The sequence below is a fragment of the Suillus subaureus genome (genome assembly GCF_016647635.1).
Source record: "Suillus subaureus strain MN1 chromosome Unknown BJ212scaffold_6, whole genome shotgun sequence".
In the NCBI taxonomy this organism is placed as follows: Eukaryota; Fungi; Basidiomycota; class Agaricomycetes; order Boletales; family Suillaceae; genus Suillus; species Suillus subaureus.
The window spans coordinates 315,884-330,983 of record NW_024538562.1 but is presented as its reverse complement, the minus strand read 5'-3'; the positions used below and the strand labels follow the sequence as shown (position 1 = coordinate 330,983).

The window sequence follows — 15,100 nt, the reverse complement described above, 5'->3', positions numbered from 1 at the left end:
TAAGAAGTGTAACAACATTGGACAAGATCGACAGTGTCGTGGATCGATAGTTTAGGTATAATAGTTGAATCGTGTGAGGGTTGAAAAAATATGCGAGAAATGAAAATTGCAATTGTTTCTTTCCGACGAAATCATATGCCTTCTTTCATATGCCACGCTTCCGATTATGGCTGGCAAGAAGCTTGAGACGGTCGAGAACGTTCGTGTGAGGAATATGAAATAACGGTTTCCGTGCCGAGTTGCGATGCCTCATACGTTAGTGGGCATGATGCAAGACTTGGATTTTAATAGGGTGGGGGGTTGCCCGATCGGCGCTCCTCTGGATCCTTATCGGTGTCACCTCCAATGCAAGCGAGCGACAGTTCGGGGTTCCGAGCAACATTCGCAAAGGAAAAGACATCGCGCTGTGGAGCGAGCGAGGTAGACTCAGGCTGAGGACAAATGAAAGTGAGATCGACAGAGAAGAGTGCCCCAGACATGGGAGTATCCCCAACGGGAGTTCCACGATACACGAGCTCACAGCGAGGTGGATTGCAACGAAAACTACAACCCCAGCCCTTAGTGATCATCCGCCCAACCGAAAGAATATTGACCATCGTGTCTGGAGCATGCAGACAGTTTGCCAGACGAATATGATGGCGATTTCCGTTGATAGCGAGCCAGGCTACACAATCACCACGTCCAGAGATAGATACCCGACATTGGCCGTGCGCACAGTGACAGGATTGGTGGCGGAATACGACCAAATAATTCACAGGCTCTAATGAGCGTGAGCAAGGTGCTACAGTCCAGGATGGTAGAGATAACATGAGTCACGATATTGGGTGGCGAGGGAGAAATAAGCGGCCAGAAGGTGGACCCTGTAGACGCATGAGAGATCAAAGTGAAGAGCGCGGGGTTCGCTGGTGTGGCAAATACAGGGATCATAGCGGATACTGATGTGGCGAATACTGCCGCGTGGGTACCAGTCAACTTCTTCTTTTTGCGCTGCCATGGAGCTTGACCTTCCATGCCGCCACCTTTCGCATCACAATGATCATGGGCATGGTCTCCCCTCCCGCATCCAGGCGTCGTACAAAACACGCCACCTGCATTGTACATATGCTTTGGTGGCCTGGTGATAGGGTCGGTGTTCAATTCTGCTATCGCAGCTCTTTCTGCGTGTGCACGCTCGGATTCTGCATGGGAAGAGGACGCGATAATTTGCATGTCGACAAGACGCGATGCCTCGGGAATAATACGTGCAGCGCAGCTTTCAAAGGTGTGTAGTGTGAGGGGGTTGGACTCCGTCGAGAAAGATGTGGAGATGATGATGCTCATGAACGCATCGTGATCCCAGGATATGCGCTGTATGCCAAGTCCTGACTTAGATTGTTGCCACACATGCGTTGCTGGCAGTCCCAAGAATAGACAGAAGACGGCTTCGTCATCGGCGTACACATCCATGGCCAAGTTCTTTGAAAACAAATAGAAAAAGAGAATCGTGGCCAAGAGTCTTTCGCGAAGAAAGGCCTGCTGCCTGATGAAACCGGAGGCATCCGCCGAATCTTTCATCTTCAAGGTATGAATGGTCTGGGGAATATGATCAGATATGGGGTGCTGATATCGTCGCGATGGAAAAGGGTTTCCGCTATCTTCCCTATCTTGATATCCTCGGGCAACCGTATCGGCATTTTGATCAGCATTGCGGGTTTTCAAGGATCAATGCTTTTAGAGACTAGGGGTCGGCGTTGCCGACTTTTTACCTTGCGGAGCTCTTTCGCTTAATTTGACTTGCCCACAATATCAACAGGGCCAAATATCTTTGATTACTCGCCGTTCAGACGCACAACATTCTGAGCATGATACAAAAGGCTGTAAACTTTCATATGGGTCCATATTCACCTTCATTAAAACGTCTCTCGGTGTCTTCTACCAGTTCTCGCATTCTTTCGTCTTCTATACGAAGATCTTCCAAAGGGTGTCGAAGGGGTCTACGATGCAGCTTAGCGTGTTCGAATTGCTGAAGACTTCCAACGCCGAATGTGCTTTTATATTTAGTATGTTTAATTCGTTATGTGCATTATTTATCGTTGATGAATGTCTCATCAGTCGAACACCAATCTCGCGGCACTCCTCATATCTTCATTCAGACTGCGGCCGCTGTCCAAGAAGCCTTTGAGTCTAGCGGGTCTCGAATGATTTATACAGACTCTCCTACCATCCTTGCAGATCAAGTGTTATGTGCAGATCCAGCAGAGTTTAATCGTACGTCAGTTAGTTATATGTTGGCGTCTTTTACCCTAATTTATTACTGAGGAATCGCTCAGAAAATGGCACGCGACTTAGATACTACAGTGGTGTATGCAGATACACTTCTGTTAGCAGAACGGTTGAGAGATGCTGCTCTCAAAATTCCTCGAGTGGTCAGTTAAGAAATTGGTGCTTGGGCTGTTTGTCTGACAATTAACTTACGGACTTTCTGTGTTCTCTTTTGCCGCATTTTTGATAATGGTTATGTCGTTCGTTCGTCGTATTGTCCGCTGTGAATGAAGTCCATGACACCTGTTGTGATGACATAATCTGAGTTAGTCATTTGCTCGTATCTAATTGCGGAATGCGCCAGGCTGTTGACTTTCATACAGAAATGACGGCAAGCAGCTACATTTGTAGAATCGCAGGTCAGACGATCAATTGGAGTCGTGGTTCATATTCAGGCGAGTAGTCTTTGTCACTATGCATTTTTTCATATCTTGGACAGGTTTCAGGTATAAATCAATTTGGACGCATTCGCGCTCTCGTATGCTCTGGATATTGGAGCACATACCATCCTCGCATATGCTGTGTGCTTTTGCATCAGCGTGGTTGAAACAACCTCGAGGTTAATTGTTCGCGCTGTTATCGAACCTCGGGCCGTTCATAGCATGGTATATGTGTGAGGGCCAGTGATGAAATGAGTTTGCCGGATGGATTTTAAAAAAGTAGTGTAATTATTGTTCGGGAGGATCGTTCTTGAAGATACTTTGTACCATTATCTCATTCGCCATAATGTAATTCTGTGCAGAATCAGCAATAACGCAGTCTAATTCATTTTGGTGTGTCTGGTGTCAGACGGTTCGCGATGATCACGTGTATATTTTGTGATGTTTACCACCACAGGTCACGCCCAGTGAAAACTGACTGTGACGGGAGGAGTCGTCACATGCTTAGAAATGATTTTCCTTTTTAGTTACATGTTCGGATATGCTCGTTTATCATAATCTGACTCTTTGCACACGTCGTGCTTGCAACATTGCATTGTAAAGTGTTAACTTCGCGTGTTTCCCTTTGTTCTCTTTGCATAACCTCTCCTTGCTTTACTTTGCGTGTCTACAATTTACAGAAACGTCGCACTTCGGCGCATGTGTATGTTCAATCTATAGAAAACATGCCTACTACTACAAGCGAGTGCGCAGAAAATTCCAGCCTCTGTGTGTGCTCGAGATATAATTTCGGGAGGCCACACAATGTATATCCCCGAGCATCGTGATGTTGGATGAGCTAATGATAGTCGGGGAAGACATCGATGTGTGGTAAGTCGTGAAATGAAAGGTACCATGTCAAGACCGAGAACTTCAAGTTTCTCGATTCGGTATTTTCTGGCGGAGACAGAATATCGAATACAGACTCGGACAGTCTTGCTTTTACTTTATATCGAGCCAGTCTGTCCTATCACTGACTTTATAATTCTTACAGTTCTAGTATGTTCAGTATGGCTGGCGAGGGAGGCTCTAGCCTCTGGAACAACAGTGCATTTTCAGGGTCTTATACGCCTTCTCCTGGACCCTCCTTGGCAAATATGACGTCACCCGAGGCAGATTCGTTCTCACCACCCCCAGTGCAAGTCCCGCAGCCTCAATTCAGCTTGTTTCAGCAGGTGAGTCATTTGCTACTATTTCTATTAACTTACTGTATGTTTTAGGGCGCATATATGCACGAAAACCAAGCCTTGCGAGAGCGTTGCGGAATCTTGGAAGCACAAGTCACCAAACTCTCCATTGAACGTGATACTATACAGTAAGATTTTGTATGTACTTCATGTGCATTCTCTAATGTAATGATAGGGCAATGTTTCACCAGCTCGCCTCCTCTGTGTGCCTTGACGAAGCTGTGGAGTCTCTTGGCTCCAAAGGCACGCACCTATCACTGGCAGCACCCTGCACCAGTAACACCAAACAGCCGACTCGTGAGACACATCCCAAGGTCAAATTTTGGAACCAGGACGCATTCTTGGATTGGGCGGAACGAGCTAGCGCACAAGGGCTTCATCGCGGGAAAATTCCTTACCTTGAAGGCGAAAACGGAGAACCGGTCCCTGAAGCAACAGTCAAAGCTATTCGCAAGACCCTGTGTGGAGGATGGTCAGAACTCGTAAATCGCCAACTTGCTCCGAAGTCACGAGGAAGCAGCTGCACTCGTAAGTCCTTGATTCTCTCGATGGACCTTCTAAATCATCATCTACTAGGTCGCTACCGATACATGGACCAAAGCTGTCTCCGAAGGACGACTTTATTAGATTCAGCACCATCCAACATATGCATTTCCTACAATGTTTTCGAGTGTTTTCGAGCCGCTGTCCGCACATGTCATGTTTTCAAGCCGCTATTTGTGTGTTTGAGCTTTTTTGTACCACCTTTTGTACCCCCGTTGCTACAGTGCCTAATATTATTTGAGCATATTTGCGCACATTTTCAACCGTCTGGCAAGGGGAGCGAGATATTATTCAAGCATATTTGCGCACATTTTAGACCATTTGGTAAGGGAGCGAGTATATGCGTTCAAATGCGCAAATATGTTTTACATTGAAAAAAGCACCTATGTGCATGAGGAAACCCGCCCCCGCATATATTGAAATGTGCGGATTCGCTCACTACGTGTCATATCATGTTCTCGTATGTTTTTCCACTGAGCTGCTGACAAAATCACTTATCGTCACACCACACCTCCTCCCGTCACAGTCAGTTTTCACTGGGGGTCACGCCGCATTCATAGACCTTGCTCCACAAGGTAACTTGTTCGAGAACAAGTCACGTACTTTCAATCAGCGCAAGATCAGCGTTCGGCACTGGGTATGAATTATTCACGTGACACATTTCTGAATTTCAAAATAACACCCAGAGACTTGGACGCGGACAGACTATCTTATCTGCGATTCACGAACTCCTTAGACACTCTCCGTTACGTGCCACGATGTCTTCGCTCGATTCTTACAAGACACGGCTCCTCGAGCAAGCTGCGCAAGTCGGCGCTCTCAAATTCGGCAACTTCACGCTCAAATCTGGCCGGTGAGTGACATACATGATTGTTTCCATCGACTTATCCTGGACTTACACACCAGTAAATCTCCTTACTTCTTCAACGCGGGTCTCATGTCCGATGGCACCATTTTGCACACAGTCGCACAAGCTTACGCTGCCACTCTCTGCGCTGCGGCTTCTGATGATGATACCATGGTCAACCCCTTTTCCGATTTTGATATTCTCTTTGGACCTGCCTACAAAGGCATTTCCCTCGCAGCTTGCACCGCACTCGTACTTGCATCCGTGTATGGCCGCGATGTCAAATTTGCATACGATCGGAAGGAGGCGAAAGATCACGGTGAAGGCGGCAGTGTTGTCGGATGGCCGTCAGGTCGCAATGAGAAATGGCGTGTAGTGATTGTGGATGACGTGATGACTACTGGTCTTGCAGCAAGCTCCGCGATAAAACTTGTGGCTCGGCAGGGCGGAGAAGTGGTGGGCGTTGTACAGCTTCTTGATCGGGAGGAGTTTTCCGAGATAGACGAGCAGGGATGCAAGGTCAGCTCGGTGATGAAGCTGGAGAGTTTGCTGGGAGGAAAGGGGAAGGTACGAAGTGTCTTGAAGATGCGGGACCTAGTACAGTGGTTAGAGGAGAAGGAAGCGCAGGGGCAGACAACGGAGGAAGAGAAGAGGAGTTTGCAGGCGATGAGGGAGTATAGAGATACGTATGGTATATCTTCGTCTTAAAACTGTACACTTCTTTGAACTTTGATGGATTAGCAAGTGTAACTTAGAGTATCGATTTATGATAACTAGAAAAGATTTCGTGACTAATTACTTGGTAGCACTCATGGCATTCCTCCTGTTTATATCCCACCGGTAGAAAGACGTGACAAGATAGTCTCCTGGCTAGAGGTACCCGTCAGAGAAGGGGCTTAATAAAACTGAGGTGCAACTAATAATCTCCAAGAATCAAGATCTCCATGGGTCAAGAATTACCGCTCCGCGTGAGTATTGTGGCACTGTTCGTACAAGATATGGTATGTCAGTGGAGAGGCAGTGATATGGGGTATCCCATCTTCTCGAAACGCAGCAGCCTAATCATCCCTGAGGATGGTGGCGTGCGTGAGCGACTGAAGCCTCATCGTAAGTGCTGGCAGAGAGTATACGTACTATAGTCCAATACCTCATGCGTCTCCCCCTGCCGGTGCCCGTCGCATGGATCTGACCTGAATTGAATATTACACCATTCAATCATAATGCTCGGAAACATAGGTCAGTGTGGATATCGCATACTCGACTTACTATTTTGGATTACTTCAGCTTGTTCACTCCTTCCGCCAACCAGATCTATAAATCTTGAACATCCATGAGCTCATTCTTGTTAGGTACCTTGTTTATTTTTCGTCCGGCTCTGCCGAGGAGAGACTATGGACGCGTCAGTAGCGCAATATTTGTCGACCACTCGCATGGCCACATTATACCTCAACGCATCAAATTATCCCACTGCAGACTCAGAGGGATCCCCGGGTACCCGTGCTGGTAGAGACAATACGCCGGGTACAGCGGCCGCGGCAGGTTCTAGATTTGCACTAGCGCTGTAATGTGTGTATTGGTTGGGATATTGAGGAACACTGACTACCTGGTGAGATGTCAGGAAACTGCTGAATGAGATTCCATTTGAGTCAGCTTGAGAAAAATCGGTAAATTGGGCGCAGTAGGTACGTGGTCACAGAGCTACGCTGGCACTCAGGTATAGATTGCTTTATGAGTGGACAAAAAATGTTCCAGATATGCTTACGTTGGTGAAGTGTTGAGTTACGAATACGTCCGAGACCGTCAGGACTCGGGGAGTTCCATCTCAAGCGGAAATTTGAACGAATCGTTGAACTTGTCTGATGCTGCTGGTGTTTGGGAAGTCACATCAGTATTAGTATACCGAAGAACCTTCCATACCTTCTAGCATGCATGTCACGAGCCAAATAGGCGTTGTAGACTCAGGAGTGTTGACCGGTGTTGATGATGGAAAGAGACATACCATATCGGGAATACCAAGCTTGAAGGTGCCTTGCAGCAAGTCAATCTATCTAATCCTCGTGTGCACTTTCTTCTTTTGATTATTCCTATTCTTGCATTTATCCTACACCATGGCTGAGGCTACTACAGACGCACCAAAGCCTGCAGAAAAACCACGGCTGATCAGCGAAGCTGATGTAACCAAGTACAAGGTATGGAGGGCGTTGATCACCGTGCTTGGTTCACAGAGTCTGATCGAACGACTGCGATGTCGTGTAGACTGCTGGTGACATCGTAAACGATGTTATGAAGAAGTTGATCGAACTCTGCATCGAGGGCGCAAAGATCATCGATCTTTGTATCGAGGGTGACAAGTTCATCGAGGAGGGGACTGGTGGAGTTTACAACAAAGCCGTGAAAGGTGTTAAAATGAGCAAGGGTGCAGTCAGATCACTTTTATGTTTTCGATGTGATGTTTATGACTTCTCAACAAAAGGTCTTGCATTCCCCACATCAATTTCTGTAAACAACACTGTCTCCCATTTCTCCCCCCTGGCGTGCGTGGATTTTATATTTCATCGTGTGCACCCTTTTAAAACCTCACTCTGTTATAGTTCAGATCCCCTATCAGCCCAGGCCCTTGCTAAAGGCGATGTAGTGAAGGTCCATATCGGTGCACACATCGACGGTTTCGCTGCTATTAGTGCCGAGACCATTGTCGTCGGCGCATCTGAGCAAGAACCCGTGACTGGCAGAAAAGCAGATGTAATCAAGGCAGCTTGGCATGCAGCTGAGATCGCCATGAGGCTCGTGAAGGTCGGCAACAAAAACTTTATGGTCACCGATGCTGTCGCGAAAACTGCCGCGGCTTGGGATTGCAAGCCTGTCGAAGGTGAGTTTTGTAACGCACTCAAGTGCGAGCAAGTCGGATCTGATGCTACGAATTCAGGCATGCTCTCTTGTCAGCAGTCGCAGAATGTCATCGATGGCAAGAAGCGCATCATTCTCAATCCGAATGAAACGCAAAGACGCGATACCGAGTCGATCATATTCGCGGAAGACGAAGTTTATGGAATCGATATTCTTATTTCTTCAGGAGATGATGGCAAGGTCTGATGTTGACTGCAAACAAAATGAATCTTGATTGCTGAACATTCGACAGGCACGTATCGAGGATTCTCGGACGACTATCTACCAAAAAGATAGCTCAGTAACTTATCAATTGAAGATGAAGAACTCGCGTGCCGTGTTCTCTGAAGTGCAGAAAAAGGCTGGTGCCTTCCCATTCAATGTTCGTGCACTGGAGGATGAGAAGAGAGCAAGACTTGGTCTTCAAGAGGCCGTGCAACATGGCTTGATCAAGCCGTATGAAGTTGTGTACGTGGATCACGTCCCTAATTTCTAACGCTCTTAATGACATCGCTGTAGGTACACTCCTGCAAACACATTTGTGGCAGCATTCCACTTTACAATCGCATTGGTTCCTGCTGGCCCGCTGCTGCTGACTCACCCACCGGTGTGGTACAAGCCGCAATTGGTGAAGGCTGAGAAGGAGTTGGAAGATGATGAACTCAAAGGCCTGCTGTCCAAGTCCCTCCGTGAGAGCAAAAAGAGTAAGAAGAAGGCAAAGGAAGCTGAGAGTAATGCGGATGACGCATAGGAAGCCGAATAAAATTACGTTGTAAAGTAGACGACCGCAGTTCGGCGATCGGTGAACTTTTTCTGTATTACCATGAAGACCGTTGAGGGGAACTCTGTCTCCCTCACAAACCATTGTTTTCCACATAATCACTTGGAAATCACTTGTTTTCGTTCCGAGTCCTCTCCAAACTCGCCAATAGTTCGGGCTACTAGGTCTACGTTCTCCAGAAAGCCATTCGTTGTCAGCCTTGCCAGTCGAACAGTCGAAGTCGCGAATGACCTGTGTTTCGTTATATATCATGTGTGATAGGTTCGAGACCTCGTGAATACATACGCGACGAGATCATTGCCATCTACTGTTAAAGTGCGTTTGACGGCCTCTCTCTGAAGCTCTGGATCCACATCAATCACTTGCATTGCTATCGTCGCGTGTTTGGGGCTTGCAAAGGGGACTCGTATGGTACTATCATGATGGTACAGCTTTGAATGAGACTGGAAGATGGGGGCGATATGCTCACACAGTATGCCATGGAGTTTCGGACATGATGATGGTGGTGGCTAGTAAGTTCCCTCCTTGTAGCTGCTAGCAGTACTTGTTGTCTAACGTTGAGGCAGTGCGATACTACTAGCTGAAGGGTCGGCAGATGATTGATAACCGCAAGCGCTCCGTATTTGACTTTCTTTCTTTATCAATTTATTGCATACCCGTCCAATATCCGCCACAGAAATAACCTCGTCCACCATCGGCGCCCGATCACTAGGAGACTGTGATGTGTTCACTCAGTCCGAGGGTACTCTCATGCTTGTTGATATTTATCAGTGTTTCAGCGTTCACCTTGTGAAATGTGGTGCCACGGTCCGACAGCACACGCGAGTGACGACACTGACGAGTCGTCTCGACGGTTTTCTGAGCCAAATAAGTTCTAGCTCAATTCGAAGCTTCCTTCGCGGCATACGTTGGGCGCGCGTACATACTGTGTTCCGAATTTCATACTATCAGGAATGGGTTGGTGGATTTTTTGAAAACCTGGATATGGGTTGAAATTGATATGTCGTGTAGATCTATCTTGGACGACTACTACAGCTGCGCTGGTTGCGGTACTCACGATCCCAAAGGTTTTCAAGTTCGTGTCGGGTTTAAAGGTGCGAAGCTTATGACTTCATTATTTTCTAGGATATCAATCTCTTCGCTTAGGCAGTGGATTACCTTCCAGGCTTATGGGTGCCATTTCAGCCTCTCAGTTTGCTAGGTGTACTTGTACCAGAAGCATCATGGAACCCAGGTATGATGTATTTTCTCTCCGATAGTATCGCCTAATGCAATCCACTAGGTGTAATCTTCGTCTGGACGTGGAGACATACTAGAAACAGTAAGTCTCGACATCCTCACTACATCTGGCGTATTCACCATCCGCCGTTAGTTTATCGTCGCTTTGGCAGCGACACGGTCTCGGTGGTACCTTTTATCTCTGGTGCACCGACAATATATACACGATCAATGGATGTCACCAAGCAGGTCGTGACTGTTGGTCATAAGACGGGTGCATTTGCGAAGACTGATGATATGGGTCGCGCGTTTCTGTGAGTTGACCTCCCTCCGTCAAACTATTGCATCATTCTAATGAATCTCAGGTTTTGGGGTCCGAGTATCGTTATTGCAGCGTCTCAGGATCAATGGAGGAAGCACAGGAGAATCGCTGGACCTGCGTTTAATAACGATACGTGCGTCTTGTGCGTGGCTTCGGGAGAAGGCTACTATAATCTATTCTCACAGCTATCAACTTGTCTGGAATGCTACACATAAAGTATATTCTGACATGATCCACTGCGAAGGGTGGGCAGAGAAAGGGACGATGAACATTCCACGTATCCAATCACTGACAACCAAGGTAAGTGTCCTTGTGCAGCGTTCATCCTCGAGGCTAAGTATTTGCAGTTCACCCTCATCATCATTGCTACTTGCGGCTTCGGTCTCCCGTTTTCCTGGGGAGAACCCCCTTCTCATGATGGACAAATGTCAATCCAGCAGTGTATGGAAATTATAACGCTTAGAAATACCTTTGCGATTGCAGCTCCAAAATGGGCTTGGAAACTGCCGCTGCCATGGTAGTTCTTCTTGCTTCAATTCTTCGATTTGAGTGCCATTGACATTCCGATTCATAGGGTTCGGCAGACCCGTCAAGCGTTCGATACCATGAGGGCATTCATGAATTCCCACATCCAGGCGAGGCGTGAAGCCATAAACTCTTCCGCAGATGATGACACATCAAAAGATATCCTTTCGTTGTTTGTTCGAGCGAGCGAACATGATGAGGGCAAAAGACGTCTGGACAACGAGGAATTGGTACACTTTTCCAGTAATTTGGAGATCATTTTGCTTAATGGTTATCACAGATCGGGAATATTTTTGCATTGCTATTTGCTGGCCATGGTGCGTTTTGCCACATTGATCATACTGAGGTTTCAATCAATTCTCCGCAGAGACAACATCACACAGTCTGGCAGCTACTCTTGGTTTCTTGTCATTACACCCATCTATTCAGGATGAGATAGTCGAGCAAGTTCACGAGGTCACTAAGGGGCACGACAATAGCGAGATTGTGAGCCTGTTCGAAACCAGTCGTTTCCGATACATATATCTAATCGCATTTTTAGACATTCGACGATTATAGCAAACTGGACAAGGCTCTCGCAGCATTCTATGAAGGAATCCGAATGTTCCGTATGCGATTTTTCTTCTAACCAGTTTCAAACTGAGCTCCTCCCAGCTGCTGGTGTATATCTCATAAGGGAGGCGAAGCAAGACACCGTCCTCAATCTTTCAGGCATTGGCGAGGAACCTAAGATGTTGCCAGTCAAGAAAGGTACACATGTAAGCTGCAACTCGTATCCTAGAAAATGGTTCTTCATCTTATGCTGTGGATAAATAGGCCGTGGTCGACATGATTGGAGTCCGTACGTGTAGCTATTTTGTTCTTGGATCCTCTTTCACCTACAAGATGACTAGATTACAACCCACAATATTTCCCTGACCCAGAAGAGTTCAAACCTTCACGATGGTATGCGAATAGCACAGGCAATGCATATATTGCAGACGGGGAAGATCACACTGGTTTTAGCGTTGGTATGTACTATGCTACCGGTTTCTTTCATATCACTCAATGCTGGTTCCAGGGCCGCGCTCTTGCCTTGGCAAAAAATTCGCGACGACTGAGGCTGTTTGTTTCCTAGTACTGCTTCTACGCGACTGGCGCGTCGAGCCTCTCCTGTCCGTCAATGTCTCTACTGGAGAAAAGGAAACCAAAGAGGAATGGCGCGAAAGAGTCATGCAAGCCAAAATGACTCTTACAATGGGCGTCAGGGATGTTCCGCTGACATTTACAAAGCGAGTTTGAGGACCCTTTTTTTGTAGTTTAGGAGGACTATAGATCATGTAGGTTCAACGTTTGTTATAACAGTACAGCGTAATACGTCTGTCATCTTCGTTGCTTAAACATAGTTCTGTGGTTGTTGGGCCGCCGCCCTTGCAGCTTGTGACAGGACATCAAGCTAATAGTATATTGCACTTGGCAATCGTCAAAGTTACTGATACATGCAGCTGGAAAATGACAATCTTCATGCTCTTCGGCAAGAACTCGATTTTGATTGGCTACGCTACTGAATCATGATAGACGGTCATGATAATTTTCTTAGCAGGCTCTGTTGTGAGTCTGTGACCAACCGTCACAGGCTCACACTGACAAGTGCTGTTGACTCATTCCGATTCAGATGTGATCGTCTGCATTGATAGATCTCTCTCAATTATCTTCGAGCCTAGCATACAATTGAGCGCTTGCTGTGAAATTCTGAGCCTTCACCTTTTCAAATGCCCCAGTCTTATCAGCTCCCTTGGGCTTATGCCGGAAATCCTTTCAATGGTCGAAGATTTTTCTTTAAGCGATTGATATGGATGCGATTCCATTGGACACAAAGTAGAGTGGCAATGCATGAAATGAGCGTCTGTTATCCACGCTGTAAGTGTACCTTGCTTCTTTCATGTCAGTTTACTTAACTAAAGAAACTTTGCAGGTCGCGGCTTCGAGGCTGTGACTTTAACCGGAGGTGCGGCAGGTACTGAAGCTAGTGTCATAGTATCTCTGTAGATGCTTCGAGAAGTTCGGTCGCGCCTTTGATGACAGTCGGCGGCTTGAAGTCGGTATGGGCACAGCACGAAATGGCACTGGGATGAGACCTTCGGAAACCGATTAACTTTGTTCTCACTGTAGACAGGCCGACATTCTGCACTGCCGAAGATCAACATGCACCGCTAACAAACATGAACCCACAGAAGGCAACAACTGTTCATGGCATATTTAGGAAAGCCGCACATCGAGATCTCGTACTCGATGGCCTCCATCTCCTTCCGGTTGGTAGGTAGCACCTGGACTTCCATGTGTGCTGTATCACTCACTCTTTTCCTTGCATCAGCTATAGTAATACATCATGGCCGCAGCAACCTCTCATGGCAATCCCTCTTCCAGTTCACCTGAAAAAGGACAAATCCATAGAAATACTCTTGGCAGCCATGAGCGACGGGCATGGTGTGTTGCCCCCTTTCCCGACAACGAACGGGTGGTGAGCGCCTCCGATGACGACACTGTCGTTGTTTGGAAGTTCAGAACAAAGGAAAAAGAATACTGCTGGTCCCACAAGGGCGCTACTGCTGTCTCAGTCTCTCATGATGGCCAAAAGGTTGTCAGCGGGGGTCGTGACTGCGCTCTCCAGCTTTGGAATGCAGAGTCCGGCAAGCATCTCGCTGGACCCTGGAAGCTGCATAAACAGAGAATCTGGTCTGTGTCATGGTCACCAGACGGAAACCACATTGCGTCCTGTTCAGAAGACAGTATTCTCGTAATCTGCAACGCTGATTCAGGAAAGCCTATTTTCGAACCTCTCCCAACCGAACAGGCGGCTGTTCACGCTGTCGCTTACTCCCCAAATGGGGAGAGTGTCGCCACTGGAGGAAAAGACTCTACAATCAAAATTTGGGATGCTCGCAAAGGGCATATGCAAGCAACACTGCGCGGCCACGAGATGTCTATCTCTTCAGTTGTTTGGACGAAGGATGGGAGTCAAGTCATCTCCGGATCTGTCGACCATACTGTTCGAATATGGGGCATTACCGAGCAAAAAGAAGTATGCCCTGCGATACGAGCACATTCGCATACGATCAACTATATTGCAGTATCAGCACACGTGTTTGCAACTGCATCTATCGACCACGCATACCTTTGGAATCTCAAGACTCGCCAGCGCCTTGATGGCCCATTCGAGCTCTCTGAATATGACGAGGCGAATGGTGTTGCGCTCTCTGACGATGAAAACACTCTCGCTGCTTGTACTGAAAGGGGTAAATTGTACACTTGGAACATCGGAAAAATCACCTCAGTGATTCACAAGGGGGACGTGGAGGACGTAAGTGCCAGAATATTATTACAATTTATGTTGCACTCACATTCTTGCTAGAGCAAGTTCAGCGACATTGACGATGTTAGGATCTAACCCCCGAGACTCTGCGCAAAATTGACTCAATTGTGTGTAGGTCCATGTCACTGAAATGCCCGACCACGATCCTCTGCCTCGTTTTTTCGATGTATGTTCGTTCATGTTTTTATCTAATACAACTGCATCACAAACTTATTTATCAGAGCATGGGCTCAAATGGGTCCCGAGGGACTCCCTCACAGATGCGGAATGGGATCAGGAGGCCCTTGCGGCAGCGGCTGGTTTCCCCATTTCGTGTACCATTTGAGAGAGGACCGGTTATCATTAGAGTCAACCAAAGTGCCGCTGGGCGGCGTTCACAGGTTTGCATCTCCTGCTTTCCTCGGTGCCTCTTCCCCTCACTGTTTTCGTGCGAAGTCACGGGCGAACACTACAGATTCTGAGCTTGTCGCAGAGTCATCGTTACCAATGACCCCTCGTAAACGTTCATCTTGGGCCAGACTGTGGGCTGCTGTAAGTTTGAATTCGGAATCACTGCTCTTATTATAATATATTTGCATGAATAGGTTCGAAGAATATTTCGCCGTCATGGATGATATCCTTCACTGCTGTTGTGCTTTCGTTGTAGATGCTCTTCAATTGGTGAGCGTTCTGAAAAGCGTAATTTGTACTTGATTACTCCCATAAGGTTCCATGAGATA

The 15,100-nt window shown here is 47.1% G+C and overlaps 8 protein-coding genes across 8 annotated transcripts; 6 read left to right on the top strand and 2 right to left on the bottom strand.

The window, feature by feature from the left end:
- Positions 1-548: 548 nt before the first annotated feature.
- BJ212DRAFT_912320 (uncharacterized protein) lies at positions 549-1,865 on the bottom strand. Its single transcript, XM_041344331.1, has one exon. The coding sequence runs from the start codon at positions 1,552-1,554 to the stop codon at positions 673-675; it is 882 nt and encodes a 293-aa protein (XP_041196380.1). The 5' UTR covers positions 1,555-1,865; the 3' UTR covers positions 549-672.
- Positions 1,866-1,978: 113 nt separating this feature from the next.
- BJ212DRAFT_1477505 (uncharacterized protein) lies at positions 1,979-2,414 on the top strand (the record flags this gene model as incomplete). The annotated part of the gene is made up of 3 exons (XM_041339557.1): positions 1,979-2,039; positions 2,092-2,247; positions 2,299-2,414. 3 exons carry the CDS (start codon positions 1,979-1,981, stop codon positions 2,412-2,414), a joined length of 333 nt encoding a protein of 110 aa, XP_041196379.1.
- A 2,794-nt stretch (positions 2,415-5,208) lies between these two features.
- On the top strand, positions 5,209-6,005 carry BJ212DRAFT_1264951 (orotate phosphoribosyltransferase; the record flags this gene model as incomplete). Its single annotated transcript, XM_041330453.1, has 2 exons — positions 5,209-5,303; positions 5,357-6,005. 2 exons carry the CDS (start codon positions 5,209-5,211, stop codon positions 6,003-6,005), a joined length of 744 nt encoding a protein of 247 aa, XP_041196378.1.
- Positions 6,006-7,296: 1,291 nt separating this feature from the next.
- Positions 7,297-9,368, top strand: BJ212DRAFT_1332655 (peptidase M24, structural domain-containing protein). The gene is made up of 7 exons (XM_041334811.1): positions 7,297-7,486; positions 7,554-7,713; positions 7,771-7,831; positions 7,889-8,166; positions 8,224-8,384; positions 8,437-8,651; positions 8,703-9,368. Exons 1-7 carry the CDS (start codon positions 7,406-7,408, stop codon positions 8,932-8,934), a joined length of 1,188 nt encoding a protein of 395 aa, XP_041196377.1. The 5' UTR covers positions 7,297-7,405; the 3' UTR covers positions 8,935-9,368.
- BJ212DRAFT_1264911 (transcription factor Pcc1-domain-containing protein) lies at positions 9,063-9,459 on the bottom strand (the record flags this gene model as incomplete). Its single annotated transcript, XM_041330450.1, has 3 exons — positions 9,063-9,195; positions 9,250-9,378; positions 9,434-9,459. 3 exons carry the CDS (start codon positions 9,457-9,459, stop codon positions 9,063-9,065), a joined length of 288 nt encoding a protein of 95 aa, XP_041196376.1.
- Positions 9,460-9,964: 505 nt separating this feature from the next.
- Positions 9,965-12,310, top strand: BJ212DRAFT_1477502 (cytochrome P450; the record flags this gene model as incomplete). The annotated part of the gene is made up of 15 exons (XM_041339556.1): positions 9,965-10,058; positions 10,115-10,198; positions 10,247-10,285; positions 10,337-10,496; positions 10,548-10,637; positions 10,690-10,804; positions 10,852-11,021; positions 11,079-11,259; positions 11,310-11,346; positions 11,397-11,515; positions 11,571-11,637; positions 11,684-11,787; positions 11,846-11,870; positions 11,923-12,039; positions 12,090-12,310. 15 exons carry the CDS (start codon positions 9,965-9,967, stop codon positions 12,308-12,310), a joined length of 1,623 nt encoding a protein of 540 aa, XP_041196375.1.
- Positions 12,311-13,198: 888 nt separating this feature from the next.
- BJ212DRAFT_911791 (WD40-repeat-containing domain protein) lies at positions 13,199-14,692 on the top strand. Its single transcript, XM_041344328.1, has 4 exons — positions 13,199-13,324; positions 13,383-14,090; positions 14,140-14,369; positions 14,421-14,692. Exons 2-3 carry the CDS (start codon positions 13,398-13,400, stop codon positions 14,344-14,346), a joined length of 900 nt encoding a protein of 299 aa, XP_041196374.1. The 5' UTR covers positions 13,199-13,324; positions 13,383-13,397; the 3' UTR covers positions 14,347-14,369; positions 14,421-14,692.
- BJ212DRAFT_911771 (uncharacterized protein) lies at positions 14,422-15,011 on the top strand. Its single transcript, XM_041344327.1, has 4 exons — positions 14,422-14,551; positions 14,603-14,761; positions 14,836-14,912; positions 14,966-15,011. The coding sequence occupies exons 1-3, from the start codon at positions 14,501-14,503 to the stop codon at positions 14,869-14,871; spliced, it is 246 nt and encodes an 81-aa protein (XP_041196373.1). The 5' UTR covers positions 14,422-14,500; the 3' UTR covers positions 14,872-14,912; positions 14,966-15,011.
- Positions 15,012-15,100: the final 89 nt, after the last annotated feature.

Excerpts from the sequence above, each read along its gene's own strand:
- BJ212DRAFT_912320 (XM_041344331.1), bottom strand. The coding sequence starts at position 1,554 with ATGAAAGATTCGGCGGATGCCTCCGGTTTCATCAGGCAGCAGGCCTTT.
- BJ212DRAFT_1332655 (XM_041334811.1), top strand. The coding sequence starts at position 7,406 with ATGGCTGAGGCTACTACAGACGCACCAAAGCCTGCAGAAAAACCACGG. Across the intron at positions 7,487-7,553 it reads CTGATGTAACCAAGTACAAG|ACTGCTGGTGACATCGTAAA; the intron begins GTATGGAGGGCG and ends GATGTCGTGTAG. Across the intron at positions 8,652-8,702 it reads ATCAAGCCGTATGAAGTTGT|GTACACTCCTGCAAACACAT; the intron begins GTACGTGGATCA and ends ACATCGCTGTAG.
- BJ212DRAFT_911791 (XM_041344328.1), top strand. The coding sequence starts at position 13,398 with ATGGCCGCAGCAACCTCTCATGGCAATCCCTCTTCCAGTTCACCTGAA. Across the intron at positions 14,091-14,139 it reads GCATTACCGAGCAAAAAGAA|TATCAGCACACGTGTTTGCA; the intron begins GTATGCCCTGCG and ends ACTATATTGCAG.
- BJ212DRAFT_911771 (XM_041344327.1), top strand. The coding sequence starts at position 14,501 with ATGTCACTGAAATGCCCGACCACGATCCTCTGCCTCGTTTTTTCGATG. Across the intron at positions 14,552-14,602 it reads GCCTCGTTTTTTCGATGTAT|AGCATGGGCTCAAATGGGTC; the intron begins GTTCGTTCATGT and ends CTTATTTATCAG. Across the intron at positions 14,762-14,835 it reads CCGCTGGGCGGCGTTCACAG|ATTCTGAGCTTGTCGCAGAG; the intron begins GTTTGCATCTCC and ends CGAACACTACAG.